General features: G+C 45.1%; 1 protein-coding gene across 1 annotated transcript in view; it reads left to right on the top strand.

Moving 5' to 3' along the window:
* Positions 1 to 15,279, top strand: part of col5a3a (collagen, type V, alpha 3a) — a 63,331-nt gene extending 48,052 nt beyond the window's left edge. Inside the window, exons 46-67 of the mRNA XM_080856879.1 lie at positions 22 to 129; positions 235 to 288; positions 2,197 to 2,250; positions 3,203 to 3,256; positions 3,599 to 3,652; positions 4,075 to 4,182; positions 4,290 to 4,343; positions 4,638 to 4,691; positions 4,820 to 4,873; positions 5,075 to 5,128; positions 5,546 to 5,653; positions 5,855 to 5,908; positions 6,085 to 6,138; positions 6,287 to 6,394; positions 6,832 to 6,885; positions 7,440 to 7,475; positions 8,100 to 8,153; positions 9,823 to 10,168; positions 11,111 to 11,223; positions 11,345 to 11,413; positions 12,189 to 12,422; positions 13,321 to 15,279. Of these exons, the coding sequence (XP_080713005.1) occupies positions 22 to 129; positions 235 to 288; positions 2,197 to 2,250; positions 3,203 to 3,256; positions 3,599 to 3,652; positions 4,075 to 4,182; positions 4,290 to 4,343; positions 4,638 to 4,691; positions 4,820 to 4,873; positions 5,075 to 5,128; positions 5,546 to 5,653; positions 5,855 to 5,908; positions 6,085 to 6,138; positions 6,287 to 6,394; positions 6,832 to 6,885; positions 7,440 to 7,475; positions 8,100 to 8,153; positions 9,823 to 10,168; positions 11,111 to 11,223; positions 11,345 to 11,413; positions 12,189 to 12,422; positions 13,321 to 13,467 (2,025 nt within the window). The 3' untranslated portion in view covers positions 13,468 to 15,279. The remainder of the gene's footprint in view (positions 1 to 21; positions 130 to 234; positions 289 to 2,196; positions 2,251 to 3,202; positions 3,257 to 3,598; positions 3,653 to 4,074; positions 4,183 to 4,289; positions 4,344 to 4,637; positions 4,692 to 4,819; positions 4,874 to 5,074; positions 5,129 to 5,545; positions 5,654 to 5,854; positions 5,909 to 6,084; positions 6,139 to 6,286; positions 6,395 to 6,831; positions 6,886 to 7,439; positions 7,476 to 8,099; positions 8,154 to 9,822; positions 10,169 to 11,110; positions 11,224 to 11,344; positions 11,414 to 12,188; positions 12,423 to 13,320) is intronic.
* The last annotated feature ends 9,223 nt before the right edge of the window (positions 15,280 to 24,502 follow it).

The raw sequence follows: 24,502 nt of genomic DNA, 5'->3' as shown, positions 1-24,502 counted from the left end.
ATAATGATGTGTTTCTGCCAGGGTGTTGATGGAGAGGCAGGGCCACGGGGCCAGCAGGGCATGTACGGCCAGAAGGGTGACGAGGGGCTCCGAGGACTTAAGGGGGCCACCGGCCCCGATGGACTCCAGGTGAGAGGATGCCCAGTGTCCCATCGCCGTTCATCTGTCTGTCCTGACTTGCGCTGTCTCAAACATAGACTGTCTCTAACTCACACGGTGGTTCTGTTTCTGCAGGGTTTGCCAGGACCTCCTGGTGAGAAAGGCGACAGTGGCCACGTGGGATCGTTGGTGAGGCTCCGGCGTGTCCACGCCAATGGCACACGCAAACTCTAATTTGTACCGCCGCTCAAAATCACCACACCGAAACAATTCAGATTCCCCAGCGAATTGTGTAGGGAGATTTATGAATTATGGTGTCCCTTTGTGAAGGTGACGGGCAAAATTGGGAAAGATGTTCCATAAAAAAAGATCAAAGCTGTTGTGTTTGAGAGAGTCACACCATGCACGAAAGCTTGATGAAAAAAACAGAAAACATCAGTGAGAAACTGATGAGCATCCCTGCTGGGAGTGAGAGTGATGGGGTGGGGTGGTGGTGTTGTTGGGGTGGGGGGGTTGGAGGACGAGCTTTGACTGAGTGCGTCTGCACAAACACCGGTCCAGGGAGCTAAACACGAGAAAGCTCTCAGAGGAGAGTTCAACAGGAAGAAGCCTGCGAAGCGAGGTGCTGCAGCTTTGAGGAAGAAGACGGCGTGACAGCCGCTAATCTGATTACGCAGAGCCCTGGCTGTCTAATGAGCGCGCTCCTCGGTGACAGTCTTCCCGGAAAGCCCGTCGAGCGTGAAGGAACGCAAAAACAAGATCCTCAACGGCTCGCTTGCCACTCAGCCAGATTAGGCCGAGCGTATCGGGACGGAACGAAAACAAAAGCGAGAGACCTCGCCAAGGGAATATCTCAAGTTTGTGTGAACGCTAAGGATCATGGAATTTTCCTACAGCTCTCATATTAATTAATTAATTACAAGAACAAGTAAGACACACTGTTTGTTCCAGGGTGTGTGTAGATCTTAGTTGCTAGCTCTGGCTGATGAGATGAGATCAGGCCCATTAATCGCTGCTTGTGCATCCCAGCAGACAGGAAGTGCTCTCCCACATTTTAGCCACTCAAAGCGTAGCCACGGCGATTGTGAATAGCGCGATGGTGCTCATTAAAAACCCTGATGATCAAAACAGGAGGGGAGAGAATCAGGGCAGGTCTAATTGCCTGTCACCATTTTATCAGAGTGACACGAGGCTGATGAGGCTCGCCAGGGCTCTGAGTCAGACAGCGGCTGATTCCGGATCAGACCTGGCCTGGACTGAGGGCAGTGCTATGTGTTTCCCCCGAGAGAAATTGTGTAGTGTGAAATCCCCAGTCACAGATAATGATAGCAAATCGCAGGTCCTTGCAGCGACGGTCGTGTAGTATAAAACGCCGGCACTTTGCTGTGGAATAGTCCCGGAAGGCCGATAAGAGTGTTGTTGTTCTAGGACAATTGTGACAGAGGGTTCTGGCCTTCAGGAGCACTAAAACATGACCTCATAGATCCCAATTACACAGCTCCCTCCCTTTAGCTTGCAAACATTTGAGTGCATCTATGGGTTTAGCTACTGTTGCCGGTACACTGCTATACAAACAAACACAAACATTCCTTAAAGCATTCTGAGTTCTCTCTTTTCCTTAGTAAATAACACACAAACAACTATAATAGAGTTTTAAATGTCTCTCTGTTTTGTAATGATAGTTGTAGTATACCTTTTGACACAATTTCCTATCTGTTTCCAAATCTATTCACCGCAAAAGGCCAGCTTAATATAGAAAAGTTCCTGTGGAGTGTGGACTGATTTAGGTTTCAGCTCAGTAAATGATCTCTTTCCTACATTGCCCAGAAGCATCAATGTGTTATGACCATTGTATAAGACTATAATTTTGAAAACGCTTTATCACATTACAGTGGCCATAGCAGAACAATGCTTTTGAATAATGCAGTACTCTAAGCTTATCCACTGCTACCTAGGGAGATGAGTTGATTTAGATGGAGTGACTGAGTCATTGAGTGTGCGGATTGATTTTGGTTTGAATTCAGCTGGGCAGTTAATCTCTCTCTCTCTCTCTCTCTCTCTCTCTCTCTCTCTCTCTCTCTCTCTTTCTCTCCTCAGGGCCCCCCTGGACAGCACGGACCCAGAGGCCCTCAGGGATCTATCGGTGGAGAGGTAGGTGACCTTCGGCCCTGCTGGCGGCTGCCAAAGACCTTCAGTTCCAGGACTGGGTTAGCAGAGAGAGATCTGCAGAGGTTGAGAACATTAAGCACCAGATTCAACTGCGCTCCTGGGTCCTCCGTGGGAGTCTGGCGGCCATGATGTCAAACTCATCTCCTCTGTGTTTTTCATGGCTATTCTCACAACTGAATTTTTGGCCACAGCAAAATTGTGGAGTGGAGTCCGCTTCTCTTCTGGGACCAGAGTGGAGTGCCAGTTTACGTTAAAAACTCCACGTCCCATAATCGTTTCTCTGGGGGACCCGGCAGTTCATCTTCATCCCGCTTCTCAGCCCCTCTTTTTCCCCCTCTCTCCCTTTGTCCCATGAATCTTCATCTGATTTTGAGGGCCTGAATTATTAACCAGCATTAGAATATAATCCCACTGCGCGAGTTATATTTGCCGCTCTATGAATGATTAAGCAGTGTTAGCCTCTCATTCCCAGAGTCTGGGAGTTATATTTACTTCGAATAATGGAGACCTCTTAACATCTCTCACAGTTTAATAATTAAATCCTGGTCGGCTGACATCCATAGATGACACACTGGCAAGCCAGCGTCCTCTCATACTATAGAGATAAAGAAAGGCCATGGAGTCGTAATACTGTAAATGGACTGTATGGGTGACCCCTTGAGATCACCCCTCTAAGTACCATTATGAAACAGACTGACACTCCACCTATGCACCGTCACCGGTAAAGCAAGCGCCGGTGCAGTGTATGGTATACGCACGGTGCAGCCTGATGGCATTTGAGTGGAGAGATCAAAAGGGGAAACCGAATTCTGGGCTTACCTTGTCACTTTGAATCAAGTCAAGCTCGTGAAAACAAGACACGATTACAGCCAACAGGCAGGCAGGCAGGCAGGCAGGTTGAATGAAGAATGACTCTGTCTGCCTTTTTTTATAGGGGGCTGCTGGATTGCCTGGGGGAGTCGGCCAACCTGGAGGTGTGGGAGAAAAGGTAAGGGGGAGTTAGCTCTAGTGAATCTATCCGTGTGTGTGTGTGTGTGTGTGTGTGTGTGTGTGTGTCTGTGTGTGTGCATGAGCCTGCGTGTGTGTGTGTGTGTGTGAGTGAGTGTGTGTGCGTGTGCGTGTGCGTGTGCGTGTTTGTGTTTGTGTTTGTGTATGTGTGTGTGTGTGTGTGTGTGTGTGTGTGTGTGTGTGTGTGTGTGTGTGTGTGTGAGTGTTTGTGTGTGTGTGTGTGTGTGTGTGTGTGTGTGTGTGTGTGTGTGTGTGTGTGTGCATGAGCATGTGTGTGTGTTTGGGGATGTAGTGTGTGTCTCACTGTGTTGTTCTCTGGCAGGGTGAAGACGGAGAGGCAGGGAGCCCAGGACCTGTTGGGGACACGGGCCCTTCAGTGAGTGTTACTGTCTTCATCTTCCTCTCAGTACTGCACTCTCTCTCCTTTTCTCTCTTCCTGTCTGTTTGTCTCTTTATATCTGTTCCCCTCTCTCATTCCCTTCCTGTCCTTATTTTTCTTTATCTCGGCTCCCCTCTCTCTCCCTCTGTCTGCCCCTCTATGTTTCTCCCTTTCTCAATGTCATTCTCTCTCCATCTCCCCCTGTCTGTCCCTTTCTCTCTCTTTCTTACTCTAACTTTTATATCCAACATTATTTCCCTCCATCAATTCAATTCAATTCAATTTGATTTATATAGCGCCATAACAATACAATTGCCTCTAGGCAAGTCTCTCTCTCTGTCCAAAAGACTTTAGTCCTTTCTTCATATCATCTGCGATTACTCACCTCTGTGAATTCCTCCTCCTGTGTTGTTTATCAGGGTGAGAAGGGTGAGTTCGGGGAGAAGGGTGATTCAGGACCGTCTGGGGCTGCTGGACCCCCAGGAATCCGGGGCCAGCCAGGAGAGGACGGACCCAAAGGAAACGCTGTGAGTCTAGTTTTCTTGTTCTGTAGTTCTGGTTCTCTAGTTCTAGTTCTGTATGCCACAGGGCCTCCCTGTTTCAAAGTCACCTTATCAGATTCTGTTCTTTACAGGGTCCCATTGGTTTCCCTGGAGACGCAGGATCACCAGGAGAGACAGGTGTCAACGTGAGTAGCCATGTGGTCATTAGCAAGCTGACACTCAGCAGGGGAACAAGGCAGCACTAATGAGACTGCATGCTGAATAAGGACAGGGATATACTTAAACTCAGAACCTGTCAAACTCTCTCTCTCTCTCCTACTCTCTTTCTCGCTCTCTCTGTCTTCATCTCTCTTTCTCTCTCTCTCTCTTTCTCTCTCATATTCTCATTGTCTCCCTTTCTTGTTCTCTCCGTTTCCCTCTCTCTCTCTCCCTCCCTCCTTTGGTAATTGGCGGTGGCTGTCTGTTCATTTTCCTCTCAGGGCATTGATGGCGGACCAGGAGCAAAGGGGGATAATGGGGACCCAGGGAAAGTGGTAAGTACTCATGATCACTGGTGTCCAGTGGCCCCAGGTGTCATAGGAGCACAGGCTGTTTGTGCTCTTTCTCTGTGAGTGCCATGGGTATGTGTGAGTTTAACTGGGTCATTGCTTCTACTCCACAGGGGCCTCCAGGGGCCTCAGGAGAACCTGGCCCCTCAGGGCCACCAGGAAGGAGGGTAAGTGGAAAGTTTTTTTCTCTGTGTGTTCGTGTTTGTGTGTGTGTGTGTGTGTGTGTGTGTGTGTGTGTGTGTGTGTTTCTGTGGAAGAGAGTGAGAAAAAGAAAGAGTGTGTGTGTGTGTGTGTGCTGTGGCTTTTGAAAATATGACATAAAATGAAGTAGCACTTCAATACAGATGTTCTCTCTATCTGCCAATTAGGGTCAATTAGGTCCTGGAGGAAAAGAAGGGAAGCAAGGCAGGAAGGGATCAAAGGTGAGAATGGACATTACACAAGGACCAACTGTCATAGACCTCAGCTTGGACATTACACAAGGACCAACTGTCATAGTCCCCAGCTCGGACACCATGTTTGCAACCTCACTATGCCTCATCTGTTGGCAAACTCTACCAGATATGCCTGTGGTCTGTGACTGTAACCCGTCCAGTAGTGTGAGGTCTATTAAAGCTGAGGCTAATGCTAAACTAAAAAGCACAAAAGCTATGGATTAGAGAGCCAAAGAACACACATACGGCTAATTGTGTAACCATACTGTTCCATACTGTATTTGACTTTGGATAAAAGATTCTGCTAAACGTATAAATCTAACTGTAGACTGTGAGCTCAGGGGAACTCAGTGGCTGTCTGCCTTGTTCCATCCTCTCCTCTCCTATTGTCTCGGTGTGATCCAGGGAGCTTCTGGTGGTGAGGGGCCTGTGGGTAAGACCGGCCCGGTGGGATCTCAGGGACATCCTGGCAACCAGGGAACAGAGGGACTGCGTGGGATCCCCGGGCCCTCGGTAAGTAACTGGCCTGCACACAAACAAACACACACACACAAACACACACACACAAACACACACCTGGTGGTCAGTCACTACACAAACCCTCAGCCGGTTCAGGTGATCAGTCTTTACATACACTGTAAATACTTAAGTACTAGTGGATGCGGAGTGGTGAAAGGAAACTGAACTTGCTTGATTGCTGTACTCCATCAACAGGGTGAGCAAGGATTGAATGGACCCCCTGGACAAACAGGACCTAATGGACCTCTGGTATGTCCCTCCCCCTCGCCCTCCCCTAGAGATCCCTCCCCATGATTCACCATGATGTTGAGGGCAGAATACAATACACTTACAGCACTGTCAAAGAGTGCATGTACATGTTTATTTATAGGTCTTTATGCATCAATGTTCTGTGAAACTTAAGTTGCGTTCTTTGTTCTGGACAGGGACCACCAGGATTGCCTGGACTGAAAGGAGAATCTGGAGGATTGGGTGAAAAGGTTAGTTGAGCACGTCTCCAGGACCATGCTAAACTTTCTTTGCATTGAACGCTCATAAAATTACACAAAGATATTTCATAGTAAGGTAACAATACCTGTGCAAAGCGCTATTCTTCGGGTTAACTTGTTTCTGCTCTCTTTGTTCCAGGGTCACGGTGGATTGATTGGTCTTATTGGGCAACCAGGAGAGGTGGGAGAGAAAGGGGACAGAGGTGACCCAGGAAGTGAGGGAACAAGAGGAGGCATTGGCGATGAGGTACCTGTACACTGAACACATATGCAGATAAATGTTTAAAGGTGGTATTAGAGGCATCGCTTTAAAGAGGGGGAAAAAACATAGCTGTGACATAAATAAAAAATTCGAAAAAGCAGAAACTATACTATTAGATTAAGTCACAGTGCCACATTGCAGACACTGTGCTTATGCCAGAGAAAAAAAAAGAAAAGGTCAAGATATGTGTGTTGTTTCTGGATGTACAGTGTTTCAGTCTCCCATTGAATCCCACTATTTAAATATCTCACCCATGTTTGTTTTATTTAAATGTTTACCTATTCCACCTTTAACATATTAAGGACACCAGTAGAGGCTCTGGACTGTACATGAGTAACTGCTATTGAGGCTCTGGACTGTACATGAGTAACTGCTATTGAGGCTCTGGACTGTACATGAGTAACTGCTGTTTTTGTTTGCAGGGTATAATTGGAACACCCGGTCCTACAGGACCCCCTGGACCCCCTGGACTGGCTGTAAGTGTTTGCCTCCTCTCCCTTACGCCTGTGCTAATCACCATCTGTTTCATTTCTCATTTCCCATCTTTGTGGCCATTAAATACAATACGCTTTAGTGTGATGGCTTATGAATCGCCTCCGCTGTGTTAGGCAGTGACAGGTTTATGTAGGTGGCTGCTCAACATGCATAGCCTTCCCTGGGCCTCAGCCCTGTTCGTCAGCCAGGGCTTTGTGTTGTGAGGCTAGACGTGACTTAGACGCTTAAGCAATGAGATTTCACAGTCTAGAAACAGCTTGTTGAAATTGTGGATCAGAGGTGTGTCAAAAACGAATGCGAACAAGGTTACACCTACCTGCCATCTTTTCCTCTAGGACCAACCCTTTACTTCTGCTTTTTGTTCCTGTGCTTTAAGCCAAACACTTTCAGTGCTCATCAATTGTGTTCATATGTTAATGTAAGAGATATGTAAATATAGTCTGCCTCTGTGAAACCATCCAGTGGTCATCTTCTTTCTCTCTCTCTCTCTCTCTCTCTCTCTCTCTCTCTCTCTCTCTCTCTCTCTATCTGACAGGGTATGGCTGGGGAGAAGGGATCCAAAGGAGAAGAGGTGAGTGGGGTTGTGTACTGTAGACTCTTTATTCTCTCTCTTCACACACGCACGCACACACACACCCACACACACACAAACACACACACACACACACATACACACACACACACACACACACACACAAACCTATCTCCAGCACGTGCTGTGGAGCATATGTCTTGTGAAAAATTTGTATTTATCTACGTTACTCCCGCAAGGCTTTAGAATGGGGAATAACAGGGAGCGGGTGATGTTATTAAAACTGACAGTGCACGAGGAGGAGTCCTCTCTGTTCCCATCCCTCATACCTGGAGAATCTCTGCTGTATCCCATTCTCAATAAAGACAGTGAAGAGGCCAAGGCAAGGATAAGCCTCAGTTGGAGCAGAAGCCAATGTCCTTAAATAAACTGCTGGTTTTATTGTTTGAAATGTAATGTTCTGAGTGTATTGAGTTAAGGGCTGGGTACCGCCTGCCATAATGATACATATGCCATGATTGTAAGTAAGTAAGTTATGAAGTAGTATTGCAATCCAGCGATACAGTCGTAATGGGACAGCTCTAACTAAACAAAAGAAACATTGACAAGATTACTTATGACAAACAGCAATCACAGTTTCCTTCCTGTTTCTGTTGTCCAAAGGGCCTCATTGGACCGAGAGGAGACAACGGACTAGCCGGACCACCCGGACCCCCTGTGAGTTCACCTTTTTTCAAACTGCGTTTCCCGGTGCCAGGGCTTTGAACCAGAATTTTTCCCAATTGGTTCCTTCCGAACAGAAACAGTATTTTAACGTTTCCGGTTTTCGTTCCAACCCTAAAATTGACGTTCCTGAACCGGTTAGAACAAAAAAATAAAGTTCCTGAACCGTTTAATAGTGTTCCATGTCAGCTGCGGGACATACAAATAAGTAGGCTGATCATTAGGACTTTAAACTAATCTTATATGTCTCTATCTTGTCATTAAACATTAAAAAAGCACTATAGGCTACATTATGTAAGCGGCAACTGTAATTCTGACATTTTGTAAGTATTATACATGAGTTTACTGGGCAAACAAAACATAACAGCATTTGGCCAAACCTCGTCAGGGCCCAATCAGTGCATTTTTGTCAACAGAGACAATACAAATATTACAAAACTACAATGGTATCTACATACATCCATCAATGTTGTATTTGGATTTGTTAGTCGCGGGGTCAAATGAATAATGCTGCCGCATAGGATTCTCGCAATGTCTTCCCATCTGAACAAAAAAGTTAAAATTCCAAATATGAGAACTACCGTATTAGCCTACGTTTTAAATAAAGACCTAACAAACTAGGGTAGGTTATGCTGGGCAATAGCCAGGTAGTCTACTGCCAATGCTAACTGTCCAACTTAGCTATAATTTCATTAACTTGACCCTGCAGATTTTTACAACAATGCATTAGAAATTCGTAGCCTATCTTATAGAATTCCTATTTAAAAACAAACATGTGTGAGATACTTGGTACAATATTTACCTCTTCTTAAGATTGAGTTTGAGAGACTGGTGGCTACAGCTTAACTGCATAGATTTGATCCGATAAGGCTACTAGCTGGCGGCGCGCGGCAAGGTTCTCTATCTAAGTGAACGACCGGAAGAGAACATCACCAATCATATTGCATTTAGGAATCTTGTGAAAGAGCGAAAAAATAACGTTATTAACCGGTTACCATTATTTTAGGGAAACGATTCTGATCCGGAACATATTTTTTTTTAAAGTTTCTGGTTTCGTTTCTGTTCCTAGCAAAACATCAAAAGTTTCTGGTTTTCGTTTTCGTTCCGTGAACCGGTTCAAAGCCTTGCCCGGTGCTATGTTCAACACCTCTGTTTTAGTCTCCCTCTGTGTGCTCCATATGGAGTCTTTCTAAGATCTCTCTTTGAAGTCAGCGAGAGCCTTAATCCAGCACAGAGCTGAGTCTAGCAGCTCAGCTCAACTGGTTGCCGTACCCATAATCTGAATACCGACCTCCTGCTATGTCCCTCTGCATCTCCTGCTGGCTTAGCAGTGGACGGGCAAACTGCTTTTGGGTGATGCATGGGCATAACGTCCCAACTGCCCTCACCTTATGAATGAAAATCCAATTGTGGCCTGTAGGTCAGGTCATAACCGCACCTAAATTGTGCACAGTAGAAGGCAGTTTGCAGACAATGCATAAGTTAGGCCTTCTTCTCACATGTATAACTATGAAACCAATGTATGTTGTGGCCTCACATGTATATCTATGAAACCAATGTATGTTGTGGTCTAAAGGTCAGGTCATAACCGCACCTCATTTGTGCACAGTAGAAGGCAGTTTGCATTCACCTCACCTTACCCATTTTATCTGTTCCAACTCAGGGCCCCCCTGCCACTATCATCCAGCCTCTGCCCATCCGGGAGGGCAGGAACAAGCGTCGCCGGCACTCTGAGCGTGGCAGAGGTGGGGCGGCAGCTGCCGAGAGGGAGGAGGCGAAGCCAGAACAGGAAGCTGCCGAGGCAGAGGTGGAGCTGGAGGCGCTCAACATGGAGGACTTCCTGCAGGCTGACATGCCCATGCGTGAGCCCGAGGGCATGGAGGAGGTGTTTGCCTCGCTCAACTCCATGAAGACGGAGATCGAGCTGATGAGGAAACCGCTGGGCACTTACGAGAGCCCTGCCCGCACCTGCAAAGAGCTCATGATGTGTCACCCAGACTACAAAGACGGTAAGGCAACCTGCCTTCCAGATGGTGCAGCTAAATTTGAGCGCTCTCTATTTGAAGTTCATGCAAATTAACCATTATACATTGACTCGCTTACAGCACATGACAAGCACACATTCTGATTAGGCTTTTGTATCAAATCCATGACTTGGTGTTGGTCCCACTTTCCTCTAACAGTTACACATTTAAGAAATAATCGCTTGAAAAAAATGAAAGGGTCTGGCAGTGGCGCAATGTGATACGTTTTTATAATCTGTTTCATAGAACCGTTTGTGATATCTATGCCAACTCAGCTACCTAGCTAACTAACATTAACTAGTTCAAGTAGTATTGGCCACTGAAGACAGGCAACCTGAACTTTGTATTTTCCTCTTTAAACTTAGAAATGATATCTCCCTGACTGTCCACGTGTTGTCTAAACTAAACAGCTGGCACTGCTAGCTACATAGGATGCTAGAAACAAGGCAAACAAGGCAAAACGTCCACCAAATCTCTTTTCATCCAATCAGAGTGAGCGACAAAAACTTTAAATGTCTGCGCCCTTTTCAAACGTTTTGCTCCTAATCACCTAACCAAGCCCTAACCCTGAACTAGCATTTTAACCCCAACCCCCTAAATAGATTTCTTACTGTCACCACAGTATGTCACAGGATGTTCATGGTCAAAATACTCTTGAAATAAATGTAATGTTTTGAAAAGAAGCAGCACTTTTACACATTCCCTCCATTTCTTGATGTTGCATCACATTGATGATACGCAAGACTCCGACAGGATGTAATCCTTCTACTTATTAATGTAAGCCATCCTCGCGGCCTCATCATCTCACATAGAATTAGAATTGATTTCATCATTTGATCTGTGGGTAGAGTGGACTGCGGACGAGACAGCGATGAGTAAGTGTCTACGGTTTGATTTCGGTTCCTCCATTTGTCTCTCTTCCTCCAGGGGATTACTGGATCGATCCAAACCAGGGATGTCACAAAGACTCCATCAAGGTCTACTGCAACTTCACCGCAGACGGCGACACCTGTCTGTTCCCTGACAAGAGGATCGAAACGGTCAGTCCCCTTGAGTAGCCCAAAGCGGCTTGCCTGAGAGTGTAAGACTGGCCTGGTGGTTGTAATCTGCCGGAGAGAGAGGGCGGTAATGCTGATCACGCTCCTCTTCTTCGTTCAACAGGTCAAGCTGGCAGCATGGAGCAGAGAGAAGCCTGGAACCTGGTTCAGCCAGTACAAGAGAGGCAAACAGGTACTGAATCACCTTCCTGCCCCTCCAATCCAATTCAGTCCATTCAGTCCTGTTCAGCTCAAGTCAGTGCAGAACAGTCCAGCTCAGTTATTTTCCATTTCATTCTATTCTATTAAGTTCATCCAATTCCTGTGTTTTAAGAGTACCATTGACATAGCCCTTTGAGAATTTTTTTTTTGTTAGATCTCTAATATATGTACTAGCAGCACAGAAAAACTATATAATGAATACAGAGAAGGGTAATCAGTGTTCCATTGCTGACTTGAAGTGTAATTAATCTCCTCCTCAATGTGAAATGCTGCAGGATACACCCTAATGCAAGGGAGTCTTTCTGATCTCCTTGAGTTGTCATTCAGAAAAGGTTTAAGAGACCCCTGGAGCAGAGAACATGCATATGATCAACCCATGCTGCCTGTGACCCACATGACCCTGTCTCATAAATTCACCTGGGCAGATGTCACACTCTCTGCTGTCTTTCACGGAACATTTTGTCCACAGAGACAAAGATGTGTGTGTGTGTGTGCAATTGTGTGTGTGCGCGTGTGTATGTGCATGTGTTTATGAAGAGGGCGAGCAAGAAAGAGAGACAGCGTATCTGTTGCATGTTTTTGCAAAATTGTGTATAAGATGTCTTTATTTATGTATCTCTGTCAGCTCTGTCCCAACTTACTTCACATGTACTGCATTGTTAGTAGTCCTAAAGTGGCACTATGACATGCGGTTCCTTACTGTATGCATTATCCGGTTCCTTACTGTATGCATTACCCCTCTCTAGCTCTCCTACATCGACACTGAGGGGAACCCGGTCCCGGTGGTGCAGCTGACCTTCCTGAAGCTCCTCAGCGCCACGGCCCGGCAGACCTTCAGCTACTCCTGCCAGAACTCGGTCGGCTGGTTCGACATGTCCTCGCGCAGCCACAAGCGCGCGCTGCGCTTCCGAGGTAGCAACGATGAGGAGATGACGCACACCACGACTCCCTTCATCCAAGCCCTGCACGACGGCTGCAAGGTAAAGCCCAGTCTGACCGTGACATTATACATTTTTATGTTGTAAATAAGATATAATTAAGCAAATAAGTATAATAATAAACCATAATTTCAGTAGTCTTGTTGAATTATTATCACCACTACCTCTTTTAACCACAGCATTTTAGTATGTAACAGCACATTTATATTAATATTATTGAGTAATTGCAGACACCTTAATCCTTACCCAGGACCTAGTAAATTAATGTATGTAATCAAATCAAATCAAACTTTATTTGTATGGCGCATTTCATACACGAAGGTAACACAATGCGCATCACAGTAGGAAGGAAAGAAAAAGGGGGGAGGGGGGTTTATAAATACTTGTAAAGAGACACAGATAGGAAATAAGTAAACGTTACATAAATGTTAAAATAGATACATTTTACATGATACCAGGGCACCACATTTGATACCAGTGTGGTGGGATTTAGGGACAGAGAAACATTTCAGTGGTGGCAATAATGTATATATATGTGACAGTCGCAACACGCACCGTATGCTGTACAGGAAGCAACGAGTCAATCAGCCCAAACCACACCAAAAAGAAGCTCTCAGCACACCTTTCTTTTTCCACAACGAGCTGGCACATGAGTGATTGAGTCGACTCCTGGCCACAGTACAGCATACGCTGTCTATAGCCCAGTTTTGTCCATTAAACGTTACATAAATGTGAATTTAAATACATTTTACAGGTTACAAAACACTTTTAAAGAGACACAGATTTTGCCGGAGAAAATCAACAGCAAATGATGTACTAACAGTAGTATGTAGTATGGAGAATTAAAGTGCTGTTACTCATTATTATTCACCACACAATACTGTTGTTTTGGTAGTTATAACCCTCCTTCATCTTTGTTTTGTTCTGTCTTCCATTACAGTCTCGAAAGGGCCATGAGAAGACAGTCCTGGAGATCGACTCGCCAAGATCAGACCTCCTCCCCATCATTGATGTGGCTGCCTCAGACTTTGGGGGAACCAATCAGAAATTCGGATTCCAAGTTGGACCTGTCTGTTACTCTGGCTGAAAAGCTCCACAGATTGATCCACCAACTTAAAGACTTAAGACTTGACCCATGCCACACAAGCAATATTTATTATATTTTATGTTCATGTGGTGGGTTTGTGGTACGTTTTCTAATGACTTTTGGACAACCAATGGGGAAGTCAAGATCCACTGTTCCATGACAACATAAACAGTGACTATCCAATGGACTTACAATGGGATGAACCCAGCACATTTACCAAAGGGAAGTCTTCCAATTAGTCATATTTAATTTTTGCTGTTTGTTTTTTGCCTTTTTGCTGTTATTTTATTACATTTGTTCACCATTATGGAGTTTTTGTGTGAGAACCAATGCTTTTATTGGTCTGCAACACCCGAACCTTGCCAATGCACTCAGAAAGGCACCTATTTTTTGGGGGCTAAACTCTCATTGGTAATATACCACTAAGTGACCACTGCAGCGATTTTACTTGGTGTAGTCCAGTTACGTGATTTGAATTAATCATGATTTGAATTAATATGCCACTCCAGGGATTACCTTTGAAATTGTGAAGTAAACATTGCTATTCAAATGTATAGCCTTGACTGCAATAAGATGCTAACAGAAGCCGTGTGCCGTCAGTGGTCGGTAACAAAGAAAAGCAGTTTGTTTCCGGTACATTTTCACAGCTAACCTGCAATGTTACTCATTGCACTGTGCCTATCTCCGCGCACAAACAATGGCAAATGCCAGCCTGAATAAGCATGGCTGATGGCTGTCTGAGATGGCTAAGTTTGTTTACAGGGTATGGTTGACATGACGTGGAGAAGGGTACTGAATACAAATGCAAATTTTTTCCCCTGTTCAGACAGGTTTGTTTACACATTTTTCAGAATGGTCATCATTTCAGTGGTGCTTATTTCCGCTGTGGATGTGTGTGCACATTAGCGGGGTATGCTAATATTTCGCCTGTGAACAAGTAAAGGTCAGGATTTAGGCATTTGTGAGGAAAATGAGCCAGAGAGTTGTTTGTCGTCTAGAGTATTATACTTCAGTGCCTTCCCATCAAGACTGACCTAATTTCATCTGACTGCCAGGAAAAATAGTGTTTGTTAGTGTTGTTAGTGAGAGTATAAAAGAACACACACTCAGAATAATGTCATCTCCCACATCTCACTTGCCGTTTTTAAGCCATTTATTGTTGTATGTTTGTTTGTTTGATTTAGTTTTTACTTTGATTTCCTTCCGGTACGTTGTCATTTTTTCTGTGTTTTGTTCGTTCAGTTGCTCTGCTGTGGTGCTAATGACCATGTCTTGTCATGTTGTTTTGTTTATGTTTATTATCATGCCTCGGGGGGCAGGGTGAGGTAGCATGGGGAGGTAGACAGCCCAGGTGACTGCTGGGTGAAAGCGAGGCTCGTTTCAGTGTTGAACTACTGTAAACTCCTTTTGCCTTTAGCATACAGCACACCCACATACACCCGACACACACACACACACACACACCCGACACACACACACACACACACACACACACACACACACACACACACACACACACACATATATATATATATATATGTACCAATGAACATTCAGGGAACATAGACAGAGGGCACAGTGCACTTCAGATCCAAGGTAACGTGGTGCTCCTCCATGTCCTACATAGACATGTACTCTTGTTAGCTTACCTTGTTTCCTGTAAATATGTGCACTCTACTCATTGCACTGCGGATCCGATTTCAATTTGTCCTGGTAATCTGAAAGTGTTACGAATAGCGTTGGTTCATGTTTATCTCCGCCTCCCACCCCACCCTGCCCCCTCCAATGTATAGTGCCTGTGGTATATATTGTACAGTTATTCTGAAGTATGAAACCTAATAATAATCTGATGCCTGATTGAAAATCAAATACATTTGTGAACCTGACAAGTAATGTGTTTTCCAACTCCAACTCCAAATGTGTTCTACCTCAAACCTTTACTAGAGCCTTCCCCTCAGTTATTAGCTTCATCCAATGCTTTCACTCAGGGACTAATCAGTAGCTCACTTACCCACTTCCACCAGACGAACACACACACACACACACACACACATAGCAAATGTAATCAACACTGATTCGCTCCCTAATTCATTTATTTCAATTAACTTGTTTTTCATTCCTCAAGAGAGAGACAAAGGGGAAGAAGAGCCACCAGAGTGAATGAGAGAAAGTCAGTGTGTGTGTGTGTGTGTGTGTAAGAGAGTGTGTATGTGTGTGAGAGAGAGAGAGTGTGTGTGTTAGAAAGACAACACTCAATTTAAGAGGAATAGGCTAACGATCGTTTCCTCATTATTATGCATGCACACACACACACACACACACACACACACTCCTCGCTCTTTGCACATACTCATCTTTGACTCCTTTTGTCCACCAAGGTCCATTTGTCCTTTTCCTTTTTTAAGTGAACATGCTGCAACACATAGCACTGCAGATAAACTGCACAGGAAAGAAAAGATAAGGCCGCCAGACTCTTCCCTCAAGGTTAGTCTGGAATCAAGGTTGTATTTCTTTTTTACCTCACTTCTTCTCTTATGACTGTTCGACACAATTAAACTTTAACCATATCTTAAGTCCACACCTGGAAAAGGTCATTCATGACTGCCTCAGTGGCATAGCAATGGATGGGGAAAGAGTCACACGACTCTCACACTGTTTAAGGTGGGCCAGTAGACCTGCGTTTGTCTCAACAGGAGTCTGTCCATCTGCGCTCCAGTGCCTCTTGACCCGCTCTGCTGCTGCCCGGAAGCCGAGTTTGGGTTTGAGTGATGTCTGTGCTTTGCTGTGCTGTGCTAGTCTGTTGGCTGTTAGATACGCGTTGCCTGTGCGCCTTATCTTCATGTGTTCGCTCATTCACCAAGACGGCGCGTTAGATGTGAAGATGTAAAAGAAGACACTCTGGGCACCATTGCCTCATGCACCCCCCCCCCCCCCCCCCCCCCCCCCCAAACACACACACACACCGAAGATCCCTGAGGGTCTCCACACACACGATCATTAAAGTTAGCTTTATTCACTACAACATTTTTCTTTCTAGGACATGTAGCCTCCACCTTAATCTCTCTCTCTGTCAGTGCCTTTCTCTCACTCTCCTCCTTTCTCTCTCTCTCTCTCTCTCTCTCTCTGACTCTCTCTCTCTCTCTCTCTTTCTCTCCATGCCTCTAGCTTCCCCAAGACAGCGTGACACTGATTCTAGCCAGGCTGAGCGTGTCGTCATAGCACCATGCAAAATGAGCAAATTAAACAGACACTCACATTAACGGGGAAGTGAGAGAGGGGAGGGGGGAAGGAGAATGGGGGCAGGAAGAGAGTGTGAGCGACAGCAGTTAGGCTGTTTGTAGAGAACACCCAGACCACCCATGGAAAGAGCTCCTCCACCAGACAACACAGACACTGTTGTGACACAATCAATAATAAAAGAGGGTGTTTTTCTCTCTCTCTTTCTTGCTCTCCACCTGTCTCTTTCTCTCTTTCTTTCTTTGAAGAGTATGAATGTAAGCGTTATGTGTCAGTGTTGTTGTTTAGCTTTTTCAGTGAATGTCTTTGTTGCTGTGGCAATTTGCCATCATTCATTTATTCATTAGCCGTGTGTGGCATGCTATGTCTGTAAGATTATGAGTATCTCTAAATATGTCCTATTTTTTGGGTGTATGTGTGGGTGTGCATGGGTTACGCATGTGAGTCTGTGAATGTCTGTGTGTTTGTGTCTGTGTGTATGTGTGTGAGAGAGAGCGGGAGAGAGCGCGTGTGTGTGTGTGTGTATGTTTATTTATAATCCACTCACAGCCACAGCAGCTGTCCTCAAGACCTGAGAAGTGTCCCCCTCTGATTCCCATTCAATCAAACACTGTTAGCGTCCAATGAGGCCAACAGTTGCCAAGCAGCAGAGTAGGGAGGAGAGGAAGTGTAAATGAAATGGAGAGGTGGATAAAGGGGTAGAGCGAAAACATTAGAGAGGGAGAGAGAGACAAACACGAAAAGAGAGACTGAGGTTGGAAGAGAGAAAGATAATAGGATGAGAAAGAGAGACAAAAAATTAGAAGAGTGTGAGAAGATGAGTGAGAGTGAGAGTCTTCACTATAGAGAATGTCTGATCATTTTAGGGGGGAAAGATGTAGGCGCCAGGACTCCCCCCTCAGATCGTCTGTCTGATTCCCTGGCCTCCACTGTGTTCACACGAGGAGCACTGGGGTGACATCTCCACTATAGTCCTCAGCACACGCAGCACAGGCTCTCTGTCACACACACACAAATACATAAAAATACACACGTACATAGACAAATACATGCCCACACACACACATATACTTTTATAATCATACACACTCACATAGACAAATATATTTTGTATACAAACACTGACTCGCATACTAGCTCGTTCTCGCTCACAAACCAACAAACACATACAAATATGCACACTCTCACAACGACACACATCCAAAACAGCTCTGGCTCATGGAGCGTCCTGGTGCAGGGACAATAAGCCACCTGCTAACTAATGAATGCGTCTGGTGAATAACTCAACCCAATTTAAACACAGGAGCGCGATATTCGCTCACGCGTCACACATTAGCACACTGATTAGGCCCGCTGAACAGACACCAGTGGCTGAGAAAAATAGCCAAAAACCATCAATAGGGGTTATGGGGGTGTTTTTCTGTATTTGATCTTGTGTTTGTGTGCGTGCATCTGTGGGGCCTTTTATCAGATCAGATCACGGCCCATCTTGAGGGCATTTATACCTGTACTTTCATGTGGCCTAGCACTGTCCAATTGCAATCAAATCATCCAAAATGCATTTTAATGCCAGGTGTAAAAGGCCCCTGTGTATGTCACTGTGTTTGCGTGTTTGACGTTGTGTGTGTGAGTGCGCATCTGTGTGTGTGAACATATGTCTCTGTGTTCGTGTGTGTGTGTGTGTGTGTGTGTGTGATGATGAAATGGCACATAAATCCTCCTAGGAAGGGAGAAAAAGAGATTGGGAGAAATGATGGGGAAATAGTCGGGCAGTCACACCATTGTTCATCGCGAAAAGCTGCTCTTCTCAATCCAGCTCATCTGACCGCACCAAACGTTTTTTTTTCATCTGCCTTCACTCTGCCAGCCAATCTGCCCCTCGCTCTCTTTCGCTCTCCACTTCTCCCTCTCGGTCTTTCCATCTTTCTCTTTCTCCCTCTCTCTCCTACTCTTGCTCTCTCTCTCCCTCCCTCTTCATCTGTTCGTCACATTCTATATCTCTCTTCCCACTTCTATCTCTCTCCATCCCTCCCTCCCTCCCTCTCTCACCTACTTCTCTCCTGCTCTCTGTGATCAATGCACCATGGGTGCTCCTCAAACGCTGACATGGTTCTTATTCAGTAGGAGGGAATCGGACACAGCTTCTTTTCATGAGCACTGGGACACTCTCCATAAATCTCCTAGCAGCACAGAGGGTTGCTGAGGAGAGGAAGACAGGAGAGGAGAGGGGGGGAGATAGAAGTGGAGGAGAGGAGAAAGAAAAGACAATGGGAGAGGAGAGCAGAGGAGAGCAGAGGAAAGGAGAAGAAAAGAGAGGAAAGGAAGAGAGGAGAGGAAAAGGGTAGTGGGAGAGGAGAGGAGAGTTCTGGCAGCTGCCTGGATGAGGCTGGCTCACAAGGGCTGGAGGAACAGCTGAAAGAGGGAGCATAGAAAGGGCTTAGTTGTACTCACATCACTGACAGTGTCTGCACAGACAGCAAGCTGCAAAGGGGAGCCATCATGGGAGATGGATAGATGAAGCTGTGTGCACGTGAAGGTGTGTGTGTGTGTGTGTGTGTGTGTGTGTGTGTGTGTGTGTGTGTGTGTGTGTGTGTGTGTGTGTGTGTGTGTGTGAGAGAGTGTGTGTGTGTGTGTGTGTGTTTAGCTATTCAAGCATAAAGACAGTTCTTAATAGCTTTAAGCATCACTGGACCTGGTACAACCACATGTCGAGACACATATCGTGTACCACCATCTATATCCACATCCACTTTCAAGCTCAAACAGACATAACATATAGAATCACACACTCGTACACACACACACACACACACCCACACACAAGCACAGGCTTTCATGTAGAGCACAATGTGCCATCATCAGAAGCAGCCTCGCCCCAATCCTCCCAGGACATCAGAGAGCTTTTATTTCTCCCTAGTGAAGTTCCGCGTGTTGCAGCTCATTGACTGAAAGCGTAGGGACCTTGAGCTGAACATTGGATGTGCTGATATCTGTGTGCATTGACTCGTCTGTGTGTGTGTGTGTGTGTGTGTGTGTGTGTGTGTGTGTGTGTTAGTGTGTGTGTGTGTGTCCGCGTGTGTGTGTGTTTTCGCACGGGTGTGCAAGTGTATTTTGTGCATGCCATGTCTGCGTGTCTGTCTGTCTGTGTGTGTGTGCATTTGTATGTGTGTGTCTGTGTGCGTAAGTGTATGTGTGTTTTCTTCTGAGTGTTTGTATGTGAGTGTGCATTTATATGTGTTTGTGCACTCCTGTGTGTGTTCTCCTCTGAGGATCCCTGCCAGCAGGTATAGGCTGTGAGGGGAGAGCGGAGCCAGGCGGTGAACATGGTGGATAGAGTCCCAGGAGAGCCCTGCTTCTCTTCAGGATAATTAGTATGCTGATGTTTGGCTCCCCTGAGAAGTCTGGGATGCGGGCTGTTGTATTATTGAACTGAGCAGGAGGCTTTAGGCATCTGTGTTTAGAAGTGAACCCTTATTTGTTACAGGGGTAACTCAATGGGAACTGTATTAATAATGAGAACATGGATTAGTGCTTTATAGTAAAAACTGGAATTGGGATCCATATTGCAAAACAACACTGGCGTTTGGATCTCTGTGTTGGAGTTATCTCTGGGGTGCTGCTGTAACACATACTTCAGTAAGGTTACATAAGGAAACACAATTTATTACAATTCCTGAAAATACACTTACGTATTTTAAATTAATCCTAATCCTTAATCCTACCCGTAACCATGAAGGGTCTATCACTTTTCACATCAGACTCTCTGGTTTTCTGAATTTCTTCATAATCTGTTAGAATCCCAACCAAACCCTTCAGATCCAAGTCCATTTAATACTGCTTATAAATGAATGTAAATAAATTTGTTTTTTAGTTGAGCACAGGGCTCTCCGTATGGCTTCTGTGATGTTCAGGTGTAACTGCTGTGAGAGAGGAAGAGAGAGGTGAGCTACAGCTGTCCGCCCCTCATGAATAGTCAAGCCAAACAGCTGCTCATTAATCGAGGAACTGTCAGCAAACAGACTAGTACTGCAACCTGTCTGCCACCTCTTTACACACACACACACACACTCATATAGACAGACATATGTACACAGATACGGACACACACACAAATGCACAGACACACACAAATATAGAAACACACATATACACAAGAAACACACACATATATGCATGCATAGACATACATACACATGTACATGCATGCATATGCATACACATACACATAGGCATACACACAGACGCAGACACAGGCACGCACAAACACACAGCTGTTCAGATCCCCTTCATCTCAGACACTCTTCCTCCTGAGTCCCACTCCTGGTGTGTTTCCCCCCTGGGTGGTTTGAACACACCGTGCCTCACAGTATGGCCCTGTGTGAATTCAGTGTGTGTTTCATCTCCAGACGTTCCAACACATTTCCACCACACACACACCAACTGACTCACGCAGACAACAACCGAGATTACATTTTATTTCAAACCATGACTTGACAGGTTGTGTTGTCTTGGTTAATGACAAGTTTTTATCCCAAAGAAATCACAAACAATGCTAACTTTGCATTATAAAAGCAGTCATAAGCATTCAAGAAGACTCCTTCATGTCATGTCAGTCTTAAAATAAAGTGTTGCTACATCCAACAGTTCAAAGAAAGGTGAAGACGAGCAGCAGCGGACCTAGATTGACCTAAGGTTGGTTCGTATTTATTTATTCCTCTCTTCCCCGCCCCAACGTAGCCTGAAACCCTTTCTTCTTGACAGGCAGACTCATGTGAAGAGAAGCAAGGTGCAGAGGGAGAGAGAGGAGGAACTCAGTATTCAGCCCGGGGTCCAGAATAAAGTCCCTGATGGAATCCTCCCTTTGTTTGTAAATCGATGGCAAGGGAAGAGACGTCCAGCATGTAATTACAGGTCCATTTGATCTCTAATAAACCACGCCGTCCCCACGAGAAAAGCAGAACCTAAATATCGCCTGCCAATGTTAAGATGTCTGACAAGATTATCTTAAACTGAGGTCATACTGCACTGAAATCGCTGTTTGTTGTTAGCTCTAGTCTCCAGACATTCCAAGCAAACTCGCTACCGCCCTGTTTGAGGAGACGTGATGTCTACAGATCTACACAGTCACAGTACACACTCACTCAAATTCACTTTCTTTCTTTTTTCTCTCCCTCTCTCTCTGTCTCTCTCTCTCTCTCTCTCTCTCTCACACACACACACACACACGCACACACACACAAACACTCAGGCTCACACACAGACACACATACATTCACTCACACAGACCTATGAACAGACACATAATTGAGTTGCCTGTGAGAGGGTGAGTTATTGTCTAATTGATTCTAGTCACACAGAGACCAGGCGAGATGAGCAGTCACTGTGAGTGGACCAGGCTTCTAAGTACCACAGATATGGTGTTTTATGTGGAAAAGACAGACAAAGTGAAATTGAATTTCAGTGACATCTGTATGTATATGTCCATGCAGAGGATGTGAAATTGCAAGCAGAGAATTTTCTGCAAGGCATAAATCAGTGGGGTTTTTGATGCATCCTGGAAAGCTCATCTAGAAGACGAGGGAAAAATCGAAGCAGGATACACATTTTCTCTAACAACTGTTTCATATCTGTCTGTTTCTGTCCCAGGCTCTCTTGGAATACCAATTACACCGCAGCATGCTGAATAGAATTCCGGGGAATGCCATTATACCGTGATGGCTCACTTACTCGCTACATGAAAGATAGAAGTCCACAATAGACCAAGACGTGTGGCTGTTGAAGAATGGACCTATTGGTTGTCTCTGCTAAAAAAAGAAAGAAAGAAAGAAAAGTAAATAAATAAATAAACAAATAAAGAAACAACCAAAGGAACCAAAACCCAAGATGACCCCCTCACACAGGTCCCCCTTGCTGGTCCTTATTCTGGTGCAGCATCTGTGGGCATGGCAATAACATCTGTAGGCATAGTTTGATGTAGAAGCTCATCAAAGCTGTATGTGAAATTTCAGAATGCAACGGTTACATCACTCCAATATTGAAGGTTGAATCATGTTTGAGTCCATGGTTCAGTCAGTTTGCAGATGTCATTGTAGGCTCAGGGCTCTTGTTTATTTTCATAAACCCAAGGCATCCATGATCATTCTGTTGGATAATTCTGAAGTACATACTGTTCTTTTGAGTCTCCCTGTGAACATCATCCAATCACGAAACACCAGAGACAATCCCAGGTCTCTCATTACTCACTCGGTCCAACCTGTAGATGTGCTCACAGTTATCACCAGAATTACTAGCCATAACCACAGGCATCAGCCACCCTCTGTGCGGTGATTGAGAAACAGTCTGCGTGTGAATAACAACACCACCACCACCCCTTGCTCCACCAGTTCCCTCCACCTTCGCCCCAGCCCCCCCTCACACCAATCCCTGGTTTCTATCAACAAGATTTCATGTCTGTCTCATGCGCTCTAAATCCCACAGTATTGATTGACCTCAATGGGGAGCCAGCCAGAACATGGAAGACGTAAACGGCGCCCATGCATGGCCCTGAGAAAGCTTTTCTGTCACCTGCACCATAAGGAGAGAGAGTGAGAGACAGAAAACAATCAGACTCCTCTGCAGACTCAAGGAACCTCTCCTATGCACAGCCCTCACTGGGTACAACCAACTCTTCCCACAACACATTGCATCAATGACCCTCAAAGTTCCTTGGATCAGTTCTGACATGTTAGTGATGTTCAATTGCCATGGAACCATCCACCCGCAATGCCCCCTCCCGCTGTCACACACACATTGCACACACACACACACACACACACCCACACACAGATTTCTAGAATAGGGGGCTTACATCTTCAATATATAAGAGTGGAGAAAAATCTGGTCTTAACAACTACAGAGGCATCTGTGTGAGCAGTATATATTGAAGATGTAAGCCCCCTATTCTAGAAATCTGTGTGTGGGTGTGTGTGTGTGTGTGTTTCGTTGAATTGTGCAATGCTTTGGTTTGGAAAAGTTTTTAAATTGTCGTGTATTTGTTGTGATTTAGATGTGCCTGTTGCTGGCAGCCCGGAGTGGCAGGAAACATCTCCTTTGCATGGGGAGGCTACATACATTCAATAAAATGAACCTTCATTTGAGTCCAACTGCATGACCATTCTTACCCTACACTTACCCTTACAATAAAGAAGTGATCCTATTTCAACCATAACTTCATTTTAAATAATTTCTTTCTTTATGACATTTAGTTTATAGTTTAGACAGCAACGTTGACATCTATATTCAACTGCATCCACTACATAATCTCAAACTTTATTTGTTGGTATATCTCCAAAAAGGCTAACATTAAAACATTTCTTAATTAAAAGGAAACATGCATCACAATAATACTTCAGTGTAACCTGTACCTATGTGGAGTGCAAATATGTCTTGCTATTACACTACCCAACAGCTACACCTACGTCTGCTAACACTACAGAATGCATGATTCCTACGGGCACTGCACTAGTACTTTAAATTGTAATGAATTGCAGGGGTTTAATTTTTGATGAATCCACAATTTCAGTTATCTTTCTGGATGTCTATTAATAATGGAAATTGGCTACCCTGCATTCATTTGTGGGTGTCTTTTGTTCTGGACATTTTGAACAGTATTGCTTCATCAGGTGATCCAGGTGGTGCTATCACTTGTTCAGTGGGCAACAGAAGCACCAGGCCATCTGAACAGGATTTTACCTTCTGTGTCCAGGAGGGCAAGCCCAGGTTTTTCAGATTTCCCCAGTGACACTGCCAATTCAAGCCC

Source organism: Sprattus sprattus, assembly GCF_963457725.1.
Source record: "Sprattus sprattus genome assembly, chromosome: 18".
NCBI lineage: Eukaryota > Metazoa > Chordata > Actinopteri > Clupeiformes > Clupeidae > Sprattus > Sprattus sprattus.
Note: the sequence above shows the minus strand (reverse complement) of the source record. Positions and strands in the feature narration are given on the sequence as shown.